The sequence below is a fragment of the Pezoporus flaviventris genome, unplaced genomic scaffold (genome assembly GCF_033815535.1).
Source record: "Pezoporus flaviventris isolate CSIRO_AGI_PZ_B2104156 unplaced genomic scaffold, CSIRO_AGI_Pfla_v1 ptg000096l, whole genome shotgun sequence".
NCBI classification, from domain to species: Eukaryota; Metazoa; Chordata; class Aves; order Psittaciformes; family Psittacidae; genus Pezoporus; species Pezoporus flaviventris.
The window spans coordinates 645,490-667,003 of record NW_026892644.1 but is presented as its reverse complement, the minus strand read 5'-3'; the positions used below and the strand labels follow the sequence as shown (position 1 = coordinate 667,003).

The 21,514-nt window shown below is 43.4% G+C and overlaps 1 protein-coding gene across 2 annotated transcripts; it reads right to left on the bottom strand.

Annotated features, from left to right (window-relative positions):
* Nucleotides 1-1,687: 1,687 nt before the first annotated feature.
* Nucleotides 1,688-14,907, bottom strand: BCL2L14 (BCL2 like 14). Of its 2 annotated transcripts, XM_061476406.1 has the most exons (7): nt 14,644-14,907; nt 13,275-13,455; nt 8,578-9,012; nt 5,945-6,076; nt 5,006-5,073; nt 3,730-4,002; nt 1,688-2,989 (listed from the first exon to the last, which is right to left on the bottom strand). In XM_061476406.1, exons 3-7 carry the CDS (start codon nt 9,002-9,004, stop codon nt 2,948-2,950), a joined length of 942 nt encoding a protein of 313 aa, XP_061332390.1. In that variant the 5' UTR covers nt 9,005-9,012; nt 13,275-13,455; nt 14,644-14,907; the 3' UTR covers nt 1,688-2,947. The 2 variants fall into 2 exon arrangements, with proteins under 2 accessions (XP_061332390.1, XP_061332389.1); XM_061476405.1 differs by lacking the exon at nt 13,275-13,455.
* Nucleotides 14,908-21,514: the final 6,607 nt, after the last annotated feature.

Below are 21,514 nucleotides of genomic sequence, written 5' to 3'. Positions count from 1 at the left end.
CTCCAGACTTTTTCTACTGTTTCTGCCCCTGATCGCTCACTGGAGCAAGGGACACTGCTGCAGTGAGCCGGGGCAGAGCTCCTCTGTGCAACTGGTGTGCATGGGATAGTGGGATCTTCTGATCTGATGCTTTGGGTGCTCCAGGAAACAGCAGCCAGGGCAAGGCCACTCACTGCTTGGAGCCCTGGCTCTCAGAGGGGGATTTTAGGGTGGGATGGCAGCTCCCAGGTGCTCACACAGGCAGCCCCAGTGGGCTGGTTCCCTGTAACATAGCGCAGAAGGCAGCTGCAGGACACTTCTGGCATCCTTTAAAAATAAACCCCAGCATCACCTGCACAGGGTAAACTCTGGTGCTGAAAACTTAGCACACAGTGAAAGCAGCTCATTTTAAATTAAACTTGCTGATATAACAAATAGTGTGATGCTGACCTGCATAGATACACGATAAGAAAAATCCCAAGTGACACTTCTTGTTTTAACAGTAAACCTCTCTATCTTTCACAGTATCACCCCCAAATCGGCATCAGAGGGTACTAGAGCTAAACACAAAGATGTCTTGCATCGATTAACATGAAATGAAAGCATGGCCAGGCACCCTCCCTCACAACATCCCTTCCTCCTTCCATACACACCCAGAACTCATGCATTTATCTGCTGCTGCTTTAGTCATCACAGATTAAAAAAGACTGCAAGATGAAGACTGGTTGAGCCAGCAGTAGAGCTTTGTTAATTCATGCCAGGCAGCAGCAGTGGCAACAGCTCGGTGCTCAGCCTTGCTGACTGCTCTTAGAATAAACCAAATCCATCGTTCCAGCAAGGAGGTCACCCCAGATCCCTGCCATAAAAGGAGTAGGTTGCTCTTAAAACCTAACTGGTGCAGATGACAAATGTAAGAGTGACTAAATAAGAAACAGCTCACTTGGCTGGTTTCCTATGCTGGCCCCTACTGCTACTGAAAAAAATGCCTCTTAAACAACCCAGGGAAAAATAAAAACCAGCTGAATATCTTTACTTAGATGGCCAGTTTTTGCATTCCCATTTGAGATGGTCTATTTCACTGTTGGCTCTGCTGTTGGCATGAAACTGACTCTTGAGGTACCAAAACGGAGACTAGGGATGAGTGTGGGTTTGGGGCTGCTAAGCCTTCAGCTGGAAAACCGCACTCACAGCGCAGAGCTTACACCTCTCTAAATAGCAGTCAGTTATTCAAGCACTAAAAATTGCTGAAGTGACTTCCATAAGCTAATGCCCAACTCGTGGCCACTGGTGTACGTGAACAGACTGAATGCAGTCTTAGTGTAATTGGAATGGAATCAGATATAGTTCTTCAGAGCTAAGATATAGCTAACAGGCCTGCTTTAGAACCCAAGTTTGTAATAAAACAGCAGCCCCCAGTGTGTGGGAGGGTACAACACCTCACAATCTCTTTTTCATAGACAAGAGACGGAAGGACAGCAACATTTTGAACTTTTGAGTAAGTTCTTACCTCTCCCCCACAAATCATCCCCCTTTGGGGACATCTGATATCAGAAAGAGTGGATGTTCTTAAAATCTTAGATCTACAGTCTAGAGATATATCAAATGTTTCCCAACTCTTTTGAAGAAGGGAAGCAAAGGTAACTCACTTCCACCTTCTCCGTCTTTTGTTTCACACATACGTGTCCAAACAGAGGCAGAGTTTGCTATGCAGGAGTTGAAAGTTTAAGGTTTATTAGAAAAATACCTGATCTTTGATAGCAGTGCATATTTTACACATCTGGTTGAAATGCTTTTTACCACTTTCATTGAAATTCATCATTTGTTAATAACTTCTTCATGCAGCCTTTGCAGTTAACGTACTTGTACATGCAGAATGAGTACCCATAATGCAAGGGTATCTTACTGAGAGACAGTTGAGGAAGTATTACCTCTTGGTACTGGAAAGTCACAGAAGCAACACCAAGGCTTTACAACTTCAGCAGATGCCCAGAGTTCCCTCTGTTTCTACTGGCAATTTGCCAGGGACAGAAATCCAAGTCATCAACTCAGTAGGCCACAAACCAAGGCTCAAAAGTCTTGAATAGTTTGTCTGGCATCTGCCTCTCCTCTCAGTGATGCACTGTTATTCCTTCCACTGCCACACATACAGGTTCGTGAACTCCAGCCACATCACTTGTTTTCAGCGGCTGAAGGACCAGGTCAGTTTATGGAAAATCCCTGAGATCACACATAGCAACAAGCTCCTTTTGAACAAGGAGGAAAACTGACACAGTAGGATAAGCTTTAAATTTCTTGGACTACAGAGGTCTCACAATGTTTGTGTCTTGCACATTAATGTACAAAATAATGTTGTAAAAGCCAGTATCTATTGTGCTATACTTTGAAGGGGTTTAAAGCAGAACAGTTCAAATTAAAAGCACCTGTAGTAGGTAATCAAGTATCTTTTCTTGGGAGATTGGGGAGGGCACTAGAATAAAAAGCCCTCATTAACCCTACTCAGTTGCTTTCAGAAGTATAAAATGGCATCAATACCGTAGAACTGATAACAGATGGTACCACTATGAACCACCCAAACCTGGCAGCACTTGTCCCACTTGATTGATGTTTGATCACAGTCCAATGGTTCTTGATTGCATACTTTGATATTTTTCTCCAGTTTACGCTTTAACATCCACCTGTAGGAGAGTAGCGAGAACCTCTACTGGGAAAGGTATCTAAAATCACTACTTATGGGTCTCAATACTCCAGGGGAGTTAAAGGTGACTTCATATCCATAGGAAGAACACTTCCACATCAATACCAACTTTATGAAAAGGCAGTTGTACCCATCAGCTATGCAACATTCCAGCCTTGCATGAAAAATGTAAAAATACATAACCACTAATCATTCTGGCATTGGATTGTGGTAAGATCCTACGTGTTCCTTAATTGAAGGCTCCTGCTCTCTGGAGAATGAATGCAGTCATGATTACTCTACTTCTTCCTGATCCAGTGAAGTCAAAGCCTTCTCCTGTAATATACAAAGAAAACTTGCAGTTATAAAAGAAATTAGGACCTTCGTCCTTATTTCAATTTTGCTGAGGTCAGCAGTAGGTTTGCCAGTAGGATTTCCTGACCTCACATGCCACCTATCCCAGGCTATGGAGTTGCTGAAAATGTTTCCATCCGTTTCATGCAGCTCAAAAGGATTAGGATCTTGCCTCCCCAGCAAACCCAGGTGAAAATCCATGGAGGACAGCAGCTCAGCACTACTGCTGGCAGAAGACAGAGTGCCTTGCACAACTGACTTTGAAAGGGGGATACGAAGATAAACAGATGCCTTTGTGTACAGGGAAAGTAGAAGTCTACCAAACCATGAGGGCAGGCTGTATGAACTGCTGAACTGCTGTGCTGTCCCAGGAACCTGCCAGCAGCACACTTGTGGGGACAGTACAGTATTAAGGGCGAGCGTGAAGTTTCCTGGTGTTTCTCCCAGCCGTCAGCTATTTGTGGTTGAAGGACTGTGTGCCAGGAATAGTGTTTTATACTTAACAACCCACCATGAATGCCTCCGATCGATTTTTGGGCCTATGTAAATAAAAACTTGCAGCATATAAGATGTCTTGTAGCAAGTAATTCCATGGCTGGAATACACGCTGTGTTAAAGAATATGCAGTTTGGTTTGGTTTGCATCTGGCCGATGTTGTGTGAAAGTGGGCTGCTTTGAAGTGCCCTAGGCTATGCATGTGTCAAAGGAGGAAAACCACATACCCAACCACCCTGGTCCTGAATCCATGGCCTGAAGTGTTCTCTGAGGTACTTTGCACCAAAGCCCAAGACCAGGTTCATAGGATGGTTGTCCACAGCAGTAAGTCTTGTGGCAACTTCCATTGTATAGGCAACTTTTTTGCACTGTACTTGGCCTTCTGGCTCACTTGTTGAATCTGCTGAGACATCCTCCAGGAACAAATCAGTGATCCTCTCGAAGAAAGTGTAGGACAACATGTTTTTAAAATGCTGATATAAGCCACTGTCCTTTTTGACCTGAAAATTAAAATAAGCATGAGTTAAACTGAACCACTTTTGTTTGAATTGCTTTCCCTATCTCACTGGGAAAGAAGAGCGTCTCTAGGTATCACATGCAGTACAGTCTAATCGTGATGGTGAATGCACACCTCATTGCAAAGCTGCTTCTTGAGGCTCTGGAGGCGGCTCTATGTTTGTTCCTTGAAAAAAATCTTCAGGCTTTTTTTTGCATTTGAATGAGAAAAGTAGAGAGAGAGAAAGCCAAACAATTGTGACACTAATACTGAGACCTGCAGGTGACAAGACATGGGAATAGAGGAGCAGTGGAAAGATGACAGTAAAGGCAAGTTATGAGAAGTGCTGGCAACAGCTGCCATACTGAGCTCCTTTTGCTCCACCATAGTCTTTGTGATGCTTCTTACTGTATCTGGGAGTCCCTCTTCTGCAGGAGCTGAGCACATTCTCTATGTTGGCGTATACCTTTACAGAGCAGAAGGGGCAGCTAAAGAAGGGAGTAAAAGGAAGAAGTGCCTGCATTTTTAATAAAGAAAACATCCCCTCCCACTAATGGACTCATGCAGGGTCTCTTCTATAGCTCTTGGGAGCACTTTCAAAATGTACTCCTAAGATTTATTTCCATACAGCAACTTTCAAAGCTGTAGAGTTTCTCTCCCTTCACGGGGAACAACTTGTATGCCAAATATAATGCAAGCAGAAGAGTTTCTTGGAGTCAGGCAAGTGCTCAGCATCCCATGAAACTCAACAGGAATAAGGCAAGTGACTCCTTTCTGAAATGCATGACATTTCTGTTGCCTTCCTCCCATACCCTAGTAGAAATCACTGCTAATCCTCTAGTCTTCAGAAAGATTTCAGGATGAATGGTGAATGTTTCAGAAAACCCCAAATGTGGAAAGAGAAGTTCAGCATACAGACAGAAAGCACTAGGTTATAAAGCATTCACTCCCAAGAGAAGTAATCTCACACTCCAGGCTGTGTAGCTCCTGAAAACAGGAGGAGTTACCTGTTCTTCTAGTTGGTCCCCTGATTGTTTTAACAGTGAAACTATTGTTTGTATTATCTGTTCTTCATCTGTTAAAGAAAAGAGTAACATAAATATCATAGCTTTCTAGCAGGATCCAGATAGCAAACTATGGCAAAATCCTTTGTGTCACTTAATCATGAAAACAGCTCCTACTCTGTGGCAAATCCACAGCTGTGTAACCAGGCTTTAAGCTAAAGCTCACTATTCTAGTCTGCGTGGAGTAAGCAATACTATTTCTCCATCTGCCTGATGTTTTGTTCCAGTTAAGAATCTGGGAAAGAGCAGGGGCTTTAATATCCCACTGGCAGCCCTTTGGGCTTTGAGGTATGTCTGATAATAAGGCAGAACAAAAGAGTAGCTAGCAGAAACCCATGAAAATTGACTTAAAATCAATGGGGGGAAAAAAACCTTCGTTATTCCAATTACACCTTCTGCAACTCATTAGGACAAACTCTGGGTTTGCCAGATTAAAGAAAATGCAAGTATGGCAGGATCCCTCTTGTAACCAGAAATCCCTAGGAAGCTTGCATTAAAATTAAATCTCTGCAGACATCATGGAAGACAAGCAGTGCAGAGTTTTAACAGGGCTGTCCTGTCACCAAAGAGGGATTGATCAAGATATTATTGCTCCAATTACCGGACTTTGGCCTTAGAGCCCTGGGGTATTACTCTGTCCCCAGCCCTGCCAATCCTACCACTGCTCTGTCACCTTAGGTTACTGCCTTCCTCTTCTTTTTCTCATTTCTAAGGATGCTCTCTTTAATTGCAAGAGCAGAAATGTGGGCCGCAGAGCAAACTTTCTTCTTCAAAGCCTCTTGCCACAGAAGTGCCCAGTGCTTCACCATGTCTAGAAAAATGCCCCAGTGTGCAGTCCCAACCTGATGTACTATGTGTGAGCTCAAAACTCTTCACCCTTACCACGTTCCTCGCTCTCACTTCCATCAGTAAGATCACTTATCTTGGATGACACATCTGAAGGAGGTTCCTGGGATCTGGAAGTAACAAGCTTGGCGAGTTTGTCTGCAATGTGGTTTACATCTGCTGTTTCACCTGATTGGGAAGGAGGTTGGAAAATAGAGAATGCAATTAGTGTTTCCAAGAACTAATTCAGTGATTTACTTGTTTACATGCCTTCTGAGGTGGAAGTGCCCAGAGGATACCAAGAGATAAATTTCCTGGGGCTTTGCTATTGCTTGAGATGAGCTGGTAATAATTTCAAGAGATGCAGTACAATCCCTCTCTAGTATCTGAGCAGCAGCTAGCTATACAGAGGCCATACAGAAGCAAGTGTGTGTTGCTCACTAGCATGCCTCCTTGCAAGCCAGAAGCACACTATGTATTAAGAAATGTGAGAGTACTGCTCCACAGGACTGTGAATCTTAAGCTTCAGTTGTATTTGCCATGATTAGTTCATCTATAGGTCCAGTTTCAGAAAAGACACTGTATTTCAAAGCTCTTCCCTTGTTCTCACAGGCTAACCCTGAGCAAAAGAGAAACTGACTTCACTTCAGAGGCACCTCTGGCACAAAAGCTTTTTGTGCCCTTGACATTGTTGTATTAAGCAGGCATGAATACTGGGAGAAGTCAGCAACCAGACTGGCTTTATCCACCTTGCGTAGTGATCCTGTTCAGGACCCTCACCAGCTGAAGGCATCACTCTGTGAGAGCACTCCAGCAGGGATCCTGCTACAGCAAAGAGAGCAGGAGGAGCTGTTGCAAAGTTTGTTTCACCTAAAAGGTGCTCCTCCTCCCAGTTCACCTCACCGGGATGCAGAGCGCAATCTCTCCACCACCACTGCCAAATGGCAGCTCCTGCACAACCAGAAAAGCCGTCAAGACAAAGTTCAGCGGTGGCCTGACCCATAACACACATAGGGTTTATTGTGAGGGCAGCACAGGTTAATGCAGCCAATAAAAACTACATTTCAAGGCCGGTGAATCAACCCAAGACGCTTCCAACCCTGTGTCTGCCTGCAGAGCTTGTCTGGGAACTGCTAGACTTCTAGGAAGGGGATCGGGCTGCTCATGACTTTGGAAACCTAAGATCGGGCAATTGCTTTTAGATTGAACAGGCCTTCAATTTAGACAGCTAGTCACCCAAACACCCCCATTTGCTCCAGTGTGGCCTGCCCAAGCTTCAAGTGCAATTGCTAGCAGTATAAGTGATAAATAATAATTCTTTAGTAATTGGTCCTGCAACCTGCTGAAGGGCTGGTAAAGTCCTGATTTGGAGCCAAGCAGGATCCCCAGGGAGGTTCACACCCAGCATGGGGAGCTTTTACCTCAAGGCCATGCTACCACCCATGCTGCAGGGAACATGGTGATGTATTGCAGAGCCATCAAGTGATTGCATTCAAACTCAAAAGTGCTTTCCTTGGCAATGTGAAAATAAAATGGACATAGAACCAGATATCTGGATGTAGACATATGTCCAAACCAAGCAATGTGAAGTTATAGTTATTTCACCCTAGAAAAAGGCACTGGCCTGAGGAAGGGACCCTTTCTTGAGACACAGGGCTGGATCTGGTAGTAGGGAGAGTTACAGGTTTGGTAGGCAGAAGCTGGCCCAGGACAGTTAAACTAGTCAGGGATGGGGCATTAGGCTAGAGAAGTCAATGATGATTTTTAGAACTAGATTTAAATGCACTGAAAGGAGAGAGCAATCACTGTGACACCAATAGTATCAAGATGGGACAAATTAAACCTTATGTATATAAAAACAATATGGCAACCTATCATATACTGTATATGGCAACTTCATGGGGATACCTCATCCTCCTCTCTCAGTCTTGTATGACAAGTTAAGGCATAAATTATTATCCAGAGCAGAAAAGGTAAAATCCCATTGCCTGTAGTGCAGTACCTGATGTGGAGCTGGCTTTGGGGGCTGGGGTACAAGATGTTTACATGGATAGGATCTCTGGATATCAGATGGATTACAGTCTCCTACCATGTCTTCCAACACACGGGAGGGCAGGGTCAGAGAATGTAACAGCAAAGCACAAAGGAGACTTAGACAACTTTGGAAGACTTTCTCCATTTAAGATACACGGTGGGGTTATAAGAGGAGGCCCAGAGACACGGGCTGCTCTGTGCTTGAGGCTAGTCACTGCCAACTGCTTGGCACCAGAGTTTCAAGCAGAATCTAGAACTTCTGTCTCCAATGTGGAACATTTACTACATGGTAAAGCTCCTTAAACAGGCCTTCAAACAGCTTTTCTTCCTTGATTTTAGTGTGGAAGTGTTTCTTCTTTCTTAGCAGATATGGAAAGAAAAAGCTGATGCTTGGGGCGGGCTGGGGAGGAGTCCCAACCTGTGCAATTTATATGATAGTTGCCACTATACAATGGAAAACAGAAAAACCATTCACGAGCATGAATCTTGTGTTCGCAAGCACAACTGAAGATCTGGCAATCTACCTTCCTAACTGGAAATCGATAGAGCTAGCATAAGAGGTGACAAAAATGTGTCTTCCCGCAGGCCATCAGCCTTTAAAGCTATTGAGAGAGAGATTTAAAGACAAACAGCACAAGGAAAGAACTAAGACATACTTGTCTGATGCTGGGAATCCCCTTGTGGAAGGATCTTGGATTGATTCTCAGAATGGGAGAAACGTGCTATGTGACCTCCCTGCAGTGACAACGCTGGGGGCTCTGCACTGCTGCAGGGAAAACGTAGACGATGTCCTGGCAAATATTTGGTTTTCTGTTGAGTTTTACCTTGTAGTTGTATTACAGGACCCTGAAAAAATGCTATCAGGCTTGATCTGTCTGTATCTCTTCGATGGTCAGTCTTTCCTTGTCTCCTGATTGAGGATGATGGTTTCTGCGCGTTAGCCTCGTTTTCCAGAAGTTTCCCATATTTACTGACAGACAACCGCTGTTGGGCATAGGCCAGTAGGATCTTGTATTCTATGCTGTCTCGTTCATCATCTTCCAGCAGTATTTCTTCCATACTGACAACATTTGGCGAAGACATCTTGGTTCCTGCAGGAACATAATTTTAATGGCTTAGGGAACAGCCTGCTTTTCATGAATCCAACCAGTACTTGACATTTCTACAGAACCTTCCACCTTATAAACCTCAGTGATGTGAAGAGTATTGCAGTACCCAGGAGCCAGAGAAGCAGTCTTCTCTAGAAAAAGAATTTGATTACTGAGAAATACCTCAGGTAGGTATCAAAGGCCATCAAAGGACGGGAGCAAGAGATCTGCTACATTACGTATCTAACTGTATTTGGTTGCTTAAACAGGGAAGATGAGGAGTATTTAGTGGTTGGGGTGCAGTACATGAAAAGAGGAAAACCTGTAACAATGCTAACTGATTATTGCGATGGAAAGAGAAAAGATTCATCAAAGCACTGCAAAGGAAAAGCCTATACCATGTCTCAAATGAGCAAGCATCTAAATACATGAGAACTGTGCTTTCAAATGAGCAAGCATCTAAATATATGAGAATTGTGCTTTCGGAGGAAACTTTGACAAATTTGAGCCCTGAGGGCTCCTGGTAGAAAAGCAAATAACAACTAGCCCAAATATTACGGGAAATTATGCTATTTACCTATTATAATGTTCTCAACTGTCCTTTTCCTTTAAGGCACCTGAGCCAACAGTTTTGCATGTGTGATTGTGTGCAGTGGAGGGTGTGGTGGAACTTCTCTAAGGTGACTTGTTCCTATCCAAACAAACACACAATCCCACAGCACCTACATGCATTTTATCATCTTCCTATTTCCCTACACATTGTAGCCCATCAAGCCACAGTGCTCATGTTAAGCTGTTGACACATCACCATCCCAAGTCTCAAACACATGGCAACAGGCTCTGTGAAATTTTCTTCCCAGTGCAAGCCTGGGTACCAGCTTGCTCAGTTTTCTGCTGGGAGTGTGCTGCAATTTACTGCTTAGATACCTATACTTAACGTCGTGTGGCAAAATATCTCACTATGCTTGGATGAGAATTTGTCCCAGTGACACCCAAGCAACTATGTTGTCTTCAAACAGCTTCCTGGGCTTCAGCACAAGCCATGTCCTGTGAAGGGCGCAGTACCGCACTGAGACCTCTTGCTCAAAAGGTGCATCCCTGTTTGCTGGACATGGCAGAGCAATTTGAAGGCTGAAGGTGTGGGTACAAGTTTCCCTTCTCTTGCTAGTTGCTGCCTTGAGATAATCAAAGGGTCAGCAGGAGCTTTGTGTCTTCTCACAGCATTCAGGCAGGCAGCTCTAATGAACCTGCAAGGGAAACTAAAAGCCCAGCAGGAAAAAGTGAGCAAGAGACTGTTACAAGAAACAAACCGAGAAAAAGAAGTGGGAGCTAAAAATACAGAGAAAACAAAGGAGAAACAAAATGATGCAAGACAGGCACCGGGTTGCTTCTTCTTCCTTGCTGTGCCTAGGAAGGGAGTGCTGATGTGCGGACCACCGTCAGGATGCAGGGGAGCAAAGATAAGACCCTTTCCTTGCCCCATGATTGTTTGAGGCCATCTTCCAGTGTAAACCAGAGCAGCTTAAAGGGCATTTAAAGATGAACTGTGTTTCTCAGTGTCTCCACTACACAGAAAACAAGGCTACAGCAAATCCATTCAGCTAGTCAATGAGCCCTGGAACAGGCACTTCCCTTTGCCCTGGGAACCAGACCAGGCATTTATTTCAGTTTGAAGTTTGTCCAGAAATAGAGGGAAAATTTTAAAGGCTGTGCCATTCTTTTTCATTATTTAATACTTTATTCAAACTTAAGTTCCTCATTGAAAAGATCTAAGCTTGCCCTTCACATCAGAAACCAATGCTGCTTAAAACAGCATAGTCTTCCCCACCATGGGTCTTCTTTATAGATCTAAAACGTTCTAACATTCATGTATTCTAATTTTTTACTAATTTAAAAATGTATAGCAATATATGATAAGCTATATGTACCATAACTAGACATAAAAATTATAAAGCAATTATATAAAATAATATAAAAATTTATTCCAGTGAGAGGACTTAGAGTAGTAGCATTGAAAACTCACTTACAGCCCTGTACACTGGGCTATTACTTACGTGTTAAAAACAGCCCTACCAAACGTGGCTGTACAGATAGAAATCAAACAAGGGTTCAAAGGTTGGTCTCCTAAATGAGGCTAAGTGCAGACCGATAGCAGGAGGTAGGGTATTATTACAGCATGCTAGTATGTAACATCAAATAAGCACTGGCACTTCAGATGCAGCTGTACAGCAAAGCCTGCACCTCGCTCTGGAGGGGAACCTCTGAGAAATGAAACGAATTATGTTGGTAAAAATGTGGAATAGGAGCTTCCTTATCCAGACTTTCTCGAGCACTGACGTCTCGGTAAGGAATCTCACCCCTGTGTATACAACAAGGCTGGAGAAGCACAAAAAGAGAACAAAGGGTCACAGCTTATAGCTGATTTATACCATTACTTCCAGACAGCAAGAAAAGGAGGTATCACCACATGCTGGTGAGCATTTATAAAGGAAACTTCCAGTAGCTAACTTGTTTTTCAGTTCATTTTAAAGTTTGAAATCTTAGTTGGTGACTTATGACTCTCTTTAGACTTACTTCTTCATACTATAACCATATTATTTTTCCAATATCCTGTATGGTATGGGCCAGAGAGGAGTCAGGACTTTTGCAGAAACAGCACTTGCTCTGCACAAACTCTCAGGAATGAGTCTCTATAAAGAAGGATTTTGAATGCAAGCATTGATTCAGTTTGACAGTACTTGGAAGTCCTGCTAAAACCCAAATCTGCATACTATTTCTAGGATGATTAAAAGAAACTTGGAGCATCAGATTATGGAGAATAGCAGCACGATCTCATTCTGTCTACTTAGAAGCTCTGGTCTAAATTATTTATCTTCTGGAGCTTTCAGGCTCTGAGGGACCAATGTTACACCCTTCCTCTTTACTCTCCTCCAGACCTTTTCCTCCCATTGTCAAATGTCACATCCATATACCATTTCCCAGAAAATGGAAACTGAACTGCCAGTGTTCATGGTGGTACATTTAGCTGCAGCCCTCCATTCACTTCAAGAATTATCTGCCAGAACAGAGGAATTTGGCAAAAGCACAAATGGACTTCTGTGGGCAGCATGACCAACAAAACCTGCCTTCTTGTGGACTCTCTGAGAGCCAATACTGACTAAAGTAAATTCCACAAAAATACCCCTCCACTGTAAGAGCACCCTGGGCCAATTGTAATGATAGCCAACTAAAAGCTTGAGAAGTGTATTTATATGAGCCTGAGTGGGCAGGATACAGAAAGAAAACCATAAAAAAGAGCTAAACTAGGAACATCACTGTTTAATCTTTGTTACTGTGAGGCGTAGCCTGGAGGTTCAAGTATAGATGAACTAACTGTTGATTTGGATGGCGTCCAGCTATAGGCCCGTGTTTGGCAAAACTGGACCAAGTGGTAACCTGGCTGTGCCATTTCTTGACTGTTGTATTGGTGTTATTTATAAATGTATAGTTGTACATATAGATGCAAGCCACCATTGTGGCTAGCCCTACAAGTCCTCTTGGACCATGCTCACCACAGACTCTGCCTGAGCCCAAGCTTGGGTGCTGCATTCAGCCCATCTTCTCCTTCTAACCCTGCCGGCACGCCTCCCGTCCTTCCTCCTCAGGTGACTACAGAGCACAGACAAGCTCTACTACTATTTCTTCCACAGGAAGGTTCATTCTCCTGCCTCATGGACATTTACTTCCAAAAGGCTTAGGGCCTTGTCCAAGCAGAGGAAATGTCAGGCTGAATAGAAGAGGCAGAAAAAAGAAGTGAAAGAGGTGCCTGGGAAATGATCATAGAATCATCATAAAATCATAGAACGATTTAAGTTGGAATAGATCTTCAAGATCATTGAGTCCAACCATTAACCCAGTGCTGCCAAGTCCCTCACTAAGCCATGTCCCTAAGCAACACATCTATAAGTCTTTTAATTACTGGCAGGGATGGTGGCTCAGCCGCTTCTCTAGGCAGCCTCTTCCAGTGCTTGATAACCCTTTAGGCGAAGAAATTTTTGCTAATATCCAATCTAAACCTCCCTTGGTGAAACTTGAGGATGTTTCTTCTCAGCCTAACTAACAATCCTTGGTTTGTTAGTCCAAGCTATTCAGGTCAGATCTGGTGCTTCCCTCTCAACCAGCAGAGACAGAAATGTGGTTTCTTACCTAGGACACAAGTTCTAAATAAAACTCTTTATTTTTGAGGCACTCTGGAGAAAGGCACTAATAAAAGCACCACTGTTTACCTTACTGACTCATCCCAGATGTGAGTCTTTCCCTTCAGCTCTGCTCTCACATACAGAGGAGTAGATTGAGGTATATGTAAGTGGAGATTCCTACGCAAAGTGAAGCAAAGGCCAATTCCTCTCACAGCTCTTCAAGCTAGATACTTCCCTCTGGGTTCATGACCCTAACCTACTGGTAGTCCTTGGGGAGAAAAGCAGAACAACCACAAGTCTCCAGAGTTTGTTAGTATGTAAGCAACACACTGTGCTGAAGAAATACCCTGTACATACTGAGTCAATTGTTCTCACAAAAAACGTGTCAAAGAGATATTGTCTGTGCAAGACAGGCTGAACAGTTTAAAACTGTACAGATGCCGTGGAAAGCTGGTTTTACATACAAGCCCACCAGAAAGGACCTCTCCACGTGGTGCCACAGTTGCCTCTAGGATGGACAACAGCAACTTGCAAACTGAAGGATTATGTGCTCCTTATTTAATCTTAACAAAACAGGACACAACACAAGTCATGAAGGCAGAGCTGCACTATGAGGCCAAGGAAAACATCCCTAGTGGCAACAGATTTTTCGTGAGCCCTGTTGTGCAATAGGTACAACACATGCTATATGAGAAGGTCTACACTTATACATGTCTTTCAGAAGAGAAGTTGCTAGGCTTCATCTGTCCAGAAGTATTTCCTGTATTCAAAGCTGAAAGGCTGCCAAAGACTCAGCCTCTAGAAGGCAAGTGATGAACTACTTGGCTTTCAGCACCAGCAGGAATGGTGAGGCATGTAGTTATGACCTCCAGTAGACATCAGGAATCACAGTGCAGCAAAGATCTGGGAGCAAAAAGGGAACAAGACATCTGCTTACTGATGATTTCAGGGGTGTATGTTACCTGCTGAATCAACTCCACCATTTTCTTGCTTGGATTAGAGTTTCCTTCAGTTGCAAATGAAGGCATCGTACCAGCAAGAGGTGACCTAGCTAGAACTGGGCCAAACCAATGTAAGAACAAGGAGGTAAGGATTTAAGCCTGCATGAATACATTGGGGTGGTACCACATTTTAAATTCAACCTTCCACAACTAACTGCAGTCTGGTTAGCAGAAAAAGCCTTTGCTCTCCTTGGCTAGATATGTGAAACTCTTCTTTCAAAACCATCCAGCCAACAACAGCAGAGCTTGTATGGCAGCTCTAAAAGATCCTGGGCAGTTCCTTTTGGTTTTCATACTAAAGCTAAGCCTGAAAATACGTTGGTACCTAATTTACAGTGACAGATATAGCCATTTAATCCATATACAACGAAGATTCTGAGTCTTGTACTGCACTATAGACAACCAAACATTATACAAGAGAAACCAAGTTCAAAGAAGAAAGGGGGTTTTATTACCTTACAGGTCTATTGCACCAGCAACCCTTTGTGCCCGCTGATCTCAATTCTTTCTCCTCCTCTTCCAGAGGCTAGACTTGTCTTGCTAGAGCCAGCCTTGCAAGCACAGCACTTCCCTTCAGAAAACTCACGTTCCCTTCTTTTATTTAATATTTTCAATCTTTCATCAAAACATGTGTTCCTAAGCTTACACTAAGAAGGGCACTGCACTTCCAATAAAGAAGTGCCCCGTGTACTTCCTTATGAGAACAACGTTCAAACATGTCTTATAAAAAGCAGAAAGGGGAGGGCCGGCCCCTCCTGCACGTGACTTCTCAGCAGCACACTAGCAAGGGGATAAAAATCTACAGCTCTTTAGGGCTTCTTGCCAAATGTCAAATTTGTCTGTCTCTTTTTCTTTTTATTCCACGGTACAAGTTGAATCAAATCATCGTTTTGATACAGGAGGGTTTTTTTTAAAAGTGTTTCGAAAACAGTTACACCTCTTCTTCAATCAGCAACCATAAACCAGTCTACATTTTTATCATACATCATTACATCTTTTTTCCCAATCATGTTAAACATTAATTAGATAAGATTGGTAGAATACTTGCAACAGTGTCATGGAATTGCTTTTGTAACTCATAGCCCAACCTTGTGATTTTGTTACCTGTATAACTAACCCCAAGCACACATTCATTTTAAGAGGGATTTTCACAGTGCCAGAGAGCTTCCATTTTCAAAATAAGCTTGCAGACAAAATTGCAAGCTAGGAGGGGACTGATGCACATGAAACAGCTGAAGAGGGAGAATGCTTGCATTTATCTGCAGCAGAGAAATAGTTTTTGGAGGTACAGAGGGGTTTCTGACTGGGAGGAGATCCCTCAAAAGCACTTGAGTCTGTGCCTTCATCTGAGGCTGTTGTGGGAAAAAGGTCTGTCTGATGCCTTTCCTGCAAAGTGAGGAATTTACTAGTAAAACCAGAAATATAAGCAGAGCCAACTTTAGCATTTCCAGGGAATAGCAGCTTGGAGTTCACGTATACATTGCAGGCTTATAGAAGCTTTTTTGTTTGTGTTCACTGAAGCTTTCTATTTCCTTCCTGCTTTCCTAAGGCAAACTGACCTGAGAGCAATAACAGCAGATTGAAAGCCTGTGTATTATGGCTTATTAACGATCTGTCACTCTCTGGACTGCAAAAACTTCATTTTCTTTTCAAATGTATGCTGTAACCCAATGCAGAATATGTTTTCTCCAATATAGGCAGGGGGCAGGGGGGAAGGAAGTGGCATTGGAGGCCCAGAAAAGGGTCGGGTAGCCTGCTGGAAGCATGAAAAAAGACCTAAACAACCATCCTTTTAAAAGTGTGATATTGTATTTTATAGCACCTGTCAGAAAGTGAGAGGACTGAGAAAAAACAAGCTAATGTCAACTGTGCTCCATTTTTTTCTATTCTATTCCAAATTACTGCATTGTTTTTCTCTGTTATATCATGACAAATCAGGCAAATATTGGCCATTTTCCACTCAGCACTTGTGCTGACCTTATAATCAGAGCTGGATGTACAAGCAGCATCACTACCTGTGGAGCTATGACCTCCTCTGACATACAGCTACTCACCCACTCCATTAATTCCATCAGTTTTTGCCATTTCCCACCTCAGAATATCCCTCTGCACTGGAGACTAGCCATTCTGCTCATCAATGTCAACTGCTGAGAAACCAAAATATATAGATTCCTTCAAATCCCTGGTGGTATTTCAGAAAGAGTGTGGCAGTCTATATTTGAAAATTGCAAGCCCTGGCTGCACACAGGAAAAGCCATAGCCAGTTTCCTGCCGTGGCTGGAGCTCCGGGTTCTTAAAGTCTCTGGATGGAGTGACCTGATTTTGTCCATTATGAAGCAGTATTAGGAACAGGGATATTTCCAAGCATGTTACATCTAGCCTGGGCAGATGTAAGAGAAGTCTTATTCTGACCAGGACTCCTTTTTTCATTTTGGCATTAGCTCTTTCAAACAAATAGAACTGAGAACACTCCCAGAGGAGGCAAGAGGGAAGTAAAAGGAAACTCTTATAGATATGGTACAATACAATATACTTTTAATGTGCTTTAATTATTTTTGCTTCATCGTACTTTTCCATTTTCCTCCTGCCACTTTGTCTGCCAAGGAAGATTTATTTTAATGGCCTTTCCTGAAAGTAGATAGAAGAGCAAACATTCTGAATAATGGCAGTATAATTCCCTGCTTTACAGGAGGTTCACATTTGGTTTCTCTTTCGATTCTCAGACCCTTTACATTAAGACCCAAACTAGGTTTTCTATCTTGCTTGTATTATGGATTTTGCATTATGGATTTTAATTTCCTGGAAAACCTTTGTATTCTCTTCTTTTTCTGTTGCCATCTATCTTATCTAAATCCTCCAGCTCTTTTTAACTCTCATTTACCTTTAGCTAAGCCAGCCAAACACTTGATGTTGACTCATGCATTTCAGGAAAAGGGATAAGCTGCTTTAAGGGTTATTTCTTTTCATTTCCCACCTTGGGCAAATTTAGGCCAGTTTCAGTTTTACTTCTATTCACTTTCCAGCCTAAAATCCTTGATATCCCAACCTTTGATTTGCACAGTCTGTAAAAGGACACTTAAAAATACAACCATTGTTTCCACTGACTTTCAGAATGCCTGTGAGGATTGATTTTTACGATATGTACTGAGCCAAAAGTATAAGAAGATTCCTCTCCAAAACTGGGAAGAGCTTGTAATATCTGCTGAGAGAAACTAGGTGTTTCCAGGAGGGAAAAATAAATCAAAGAAGAAAAAACCTGGTTTGAGAGATGGAAAGGCTTGAGGTTTGGTTTTCTCCTACCAGACATAACTTAAGCATTTTTCTGTTCTTAGTTGAAAAGGTGTAAAGCAATTTCAGCATTTAGTTCTTGCCTTGCAAGTCCCAAACAGCAGAGGACAGAGTGACCAGGTTGTTCTACATAAAGGAGTTTTTTTTTCTGGCTGAAATCTGGCTCTTTCTGGCTCTTTCCTACAAAGAACGAGAGGAGATAAAAACCACAGACCTATCAAACCAGGCAGACAAATCTGCCCCAGCCATCAGCCAAACGTCAGAAAAGAGTTTGGCTAGCCAAAAAGGAGCTTTTGGCAATGCTGGGATCTCTCAGGTGCCTGCACATTCTGGACATGGCAGGGATCAACTCCAGGTGGGTCAGCGGTGCCTCCACACATCATCTGCCAAAGCATACCAGTATCTATTCTGATGTGAAAGGCGGCTGCCAGGCAGAGTACGGGCTTCCCGGCTGCTCAGGTCTGTCAGAGGGATGGGGTGATTGCAGCAGGAGGTCCCTCAACCCGCAGAGGGCAAGGAAAAAGCGTCGGGCAGCGACACCCGGCGGCGGCTTCCACGGCTTGGGATAACTGCCTTTAAACGAATTAACAGCGAAATTCAGCCTCCTGCATCCCGGCCAGTCCGGGATGAGACGCGAGTCTGATGATGGCACAGCTAGAAAATAATGCGGCCGGCAAGGCGTAAAGGTCTGTGGCTCTCTGCCTCAGTTGCCGTACCGACGCTTGTGTGCATAAAACCGAGTCTAAGCTTTAGTGAAGATTAAGGAACTGAAAGACAGCTCTGTTTCATTCCAGGCACACACACAACTGTGAAAAAAAACAGATATGAAATGTGGAAAGGGAGATGGCATAAAGCTACATTAGTGTTAAGCTTTGTTTCTGAGCAGTGCTGCTGCCCTTGGTCATTTGGCTTAGATGGGAAATGGGTTTTATTTGAAGTTAGCAAATGATGCAGCTTTTTGCAAAAGAGTTTTGTCTCTTCTTCTTACTGTGTATTGCAATGGAGCGAGTGGTGGGTGTCAGGGTGAGCTTTGTGGTCAAAGCTTTTGTTGTCTTCTTCTTTTAAACCTCTGGCTTTCCCCCTCAGCACTGATGCTCCAGGCCAGCTCTGACGTGGTCCAGGTGGGTGACATTGGACCAGACACCAAGGAAAGAGCCACTGTGGGTGCCTTGCCAGGAGCCTCCCACTTTACCCAGGGGTTTCATCTGAGCCCAGCCTCTCATCCTTGGTCCTACAGCTCTGCCTGTGCCTGGCCATGTGGTTGTCATTCCAGACCCTGAGGTCTTTGCCTCACAGCTGCCTCCTCACTGCAGACATCTCTGGGAATCACAGGACTCCTGGCTGTACTCAGTTAGGATCACTGAACCCTCTCTGCTCGTCTTGCACAGGTATTGTGCAGCTGTCCTGTGCCCATGAGGATGCTGCTCTGGGCTGCTTGCTCTCACCCTCAGCTTCCAGCTCCTATTTCTCCCGCTCTGACAGCTCCCAGGCGCTCTCTAGATCTTCAAATTGTGCCATGAGTCTGTCAGTAGAAAAATAATTCTAGGCTGTATTTCTTTTGGTACATTTAGTGGGAAAAATCCATATCCTTTTATTTTTGTTGTTATTTACAGTCATTTCTAGTCCAATTCCTGACTGGCAGCTCAGCATAACTCAGGTGGTATAAGGTAAAGACACCCTTTCCAGTGTGCCACTACCTTGTTTAAACCAGTTTGGGTTAAGATGCTGTAGGCTGTGATCTGCCCTGAGTGCTATGTATGTTTTCCAGAACCTGGGAGTCAGCATAACACGGAAGGGTTTGAATATCGTCCTCTTTTCTCCCAGCCTTTTCAGTAATAACAGTAAATATAGTTTGCCTAAGAGCCACTGAGCCCCAAATCCCTCTAAGTAAGTTTTATTTAATCCCTTTATTTTTTGTAAGGCAAAAAACTCAAACCACAACATGTTTTAAGTTTCTGGATTGATAGTGAAATATGAGGTAAGCGTAGACTAAAAATCATAAACAGCTGTCTCTGGAAAGTATTTTCATATTTGAATTATCATTGGACTGGTAGCCATTGGCACTAAATGTGCAGAATGAAGCCCAATATCTAATAAAACCAAAGACCATATTAAAGCATTGAGTTAGTACAAACCAGCCACTGGTGTACCTCCTTCAGCACGACACCTTGATAAAACTGACCATTCCCTGACAACTGTAGGAGCCTGTGGGGGAGCAGCTACACCCTCAGAGCTCATTCCAAGTAAGAGCAAAGCCTCACGCTGAGGTGATACTCAGCATGGAAAGGGCCAGTGCAAAGCCTATAGGCCTGCCTGGAAAACAAGTGGCATGCAGATCCTTCACCAGATGGGTGGTGAATTCATTCCCTCAGCAGTTCTGTGGTTCTGGCAAACCAGACCGTCACTGTACACATCTGGGGATGTGCATATTGTGCAGCACTAGTGATGCCACAAATCGCCTACCCACAAAAGAGTATTTTCCTGCTGTCACTGAGATGTTTCAGGTGCTTGTGTTATCTGCAACTGTATATTTCTTTTGAGCATACTTCTGCATACTTACATTGCACTGCTGTGGACAGCAGGTCAAGGGAGGTGATTCTCCCCCTCTACACCATTCTCATGAGACCCTACCTGCAGTTGTGTGTCCAGCTCTGGGCCCACAGCACAGGAAAGACAAAGACCTGTTGGAGCAGGTCCAGAGGAGGACCACAGAAATGGTCAGACAGCTGCAGCATCACTGCTGTGAAGACAGGCTGAGTGAGTGGGGGTTGTTCATCCTGGAGAAGAAAAGGTTCCAGGGAGACGTTATTGCAGCCTTTCAGGATATAGAGGGGGCTTGAGAGAGACTTTTTACCAAGACCTGTAGTGAAAGCACAAGGGACAATGGTTTTAAACTGAAAGAAGGCCTATTTAGATCAGACATTACGAAGAAGTTCTTTACTGTGAGGGTGCTGTTACAATGGCATAGGTTGCCCAGAAGAGCTGTGGCTACCCCATCCCTGGAGGTGTTCAAGGACAGGTTGGATGGGGCTTTGAGCAACCTGGTCTAACGGAAAGTACCCCTACCCATGGCAGGCGGTTGGACTAGATGATCTTTAAAGGTCTCTTTCAACCCAGACTATACTACGATTCCACGTAATGGCTAATGACTTCATACACAGTGAAGGAGTTTCAGCAACTTCCTGTGTATGTTCTTCACACATGTAGATAAAAAATATTTGCTTAGATGTGCAGCTGAGATGGATGCACAGTTACCACAGCCCAGCTGGCAGGGGTGAACTCACTTGCTGTCATGTACTTCAGCCCAAGGGAAAGTCTTAATTCTTCCTATTTACTACTGACATTTGAAGCTGTATGAACCCATCCTAGTATAAGTACATACAGGGTGTTTTTAACTTTGGAGAATGGAAAATTTTCATGAGCTTCGGGTAGGAATTATGGACAGTGTTCTTGTACACTTCAGTCACTGTATCTAATAGTTGTGAAGGCAAAAATGTTTTTGAGTAGGAAGCATGGGACTGGAAACCACAAGCTGAATGAAAACCATATGAATCAAGAGGCTCAGAGGCTGATGTAGTTACGGTTACAGTCTGTCTTGGATAGTTATCCTCACAGGTCAAATGGAATAAATTCCTTGATTTCTCCAGGATTTCTCAGGATTTCTTCAAAAGAACAGTACTTTAGCAAGACTTCCAGACAGAGAAATACACTGTGTCACAATAAAAAGCACCCTAAAGTAATCTGAGCTGCTGTGTTTTGCACAGCTACTAGTGGGTGGAAAAAGCCCTGGTGGATAACACAGATGGCGTATCTGTAAGCTTCAATAATTAAAAGATTAAGAATTTATACTTTTGTGTCAAATTAAGATAAGCATTCCCAAAGGAATATGTGGAATAAGATCCTTGACTTCCTAAGGAAGAAGTATGGTTTCTGAATTTTGGGATATCCATTTTGTGCAATCCTTTGGGGCTTCCTACCTTTTTTTGACATTAACAATAAAAGCTGCTCTTTCCATTTAAGTTAAAACCAACCATCTTT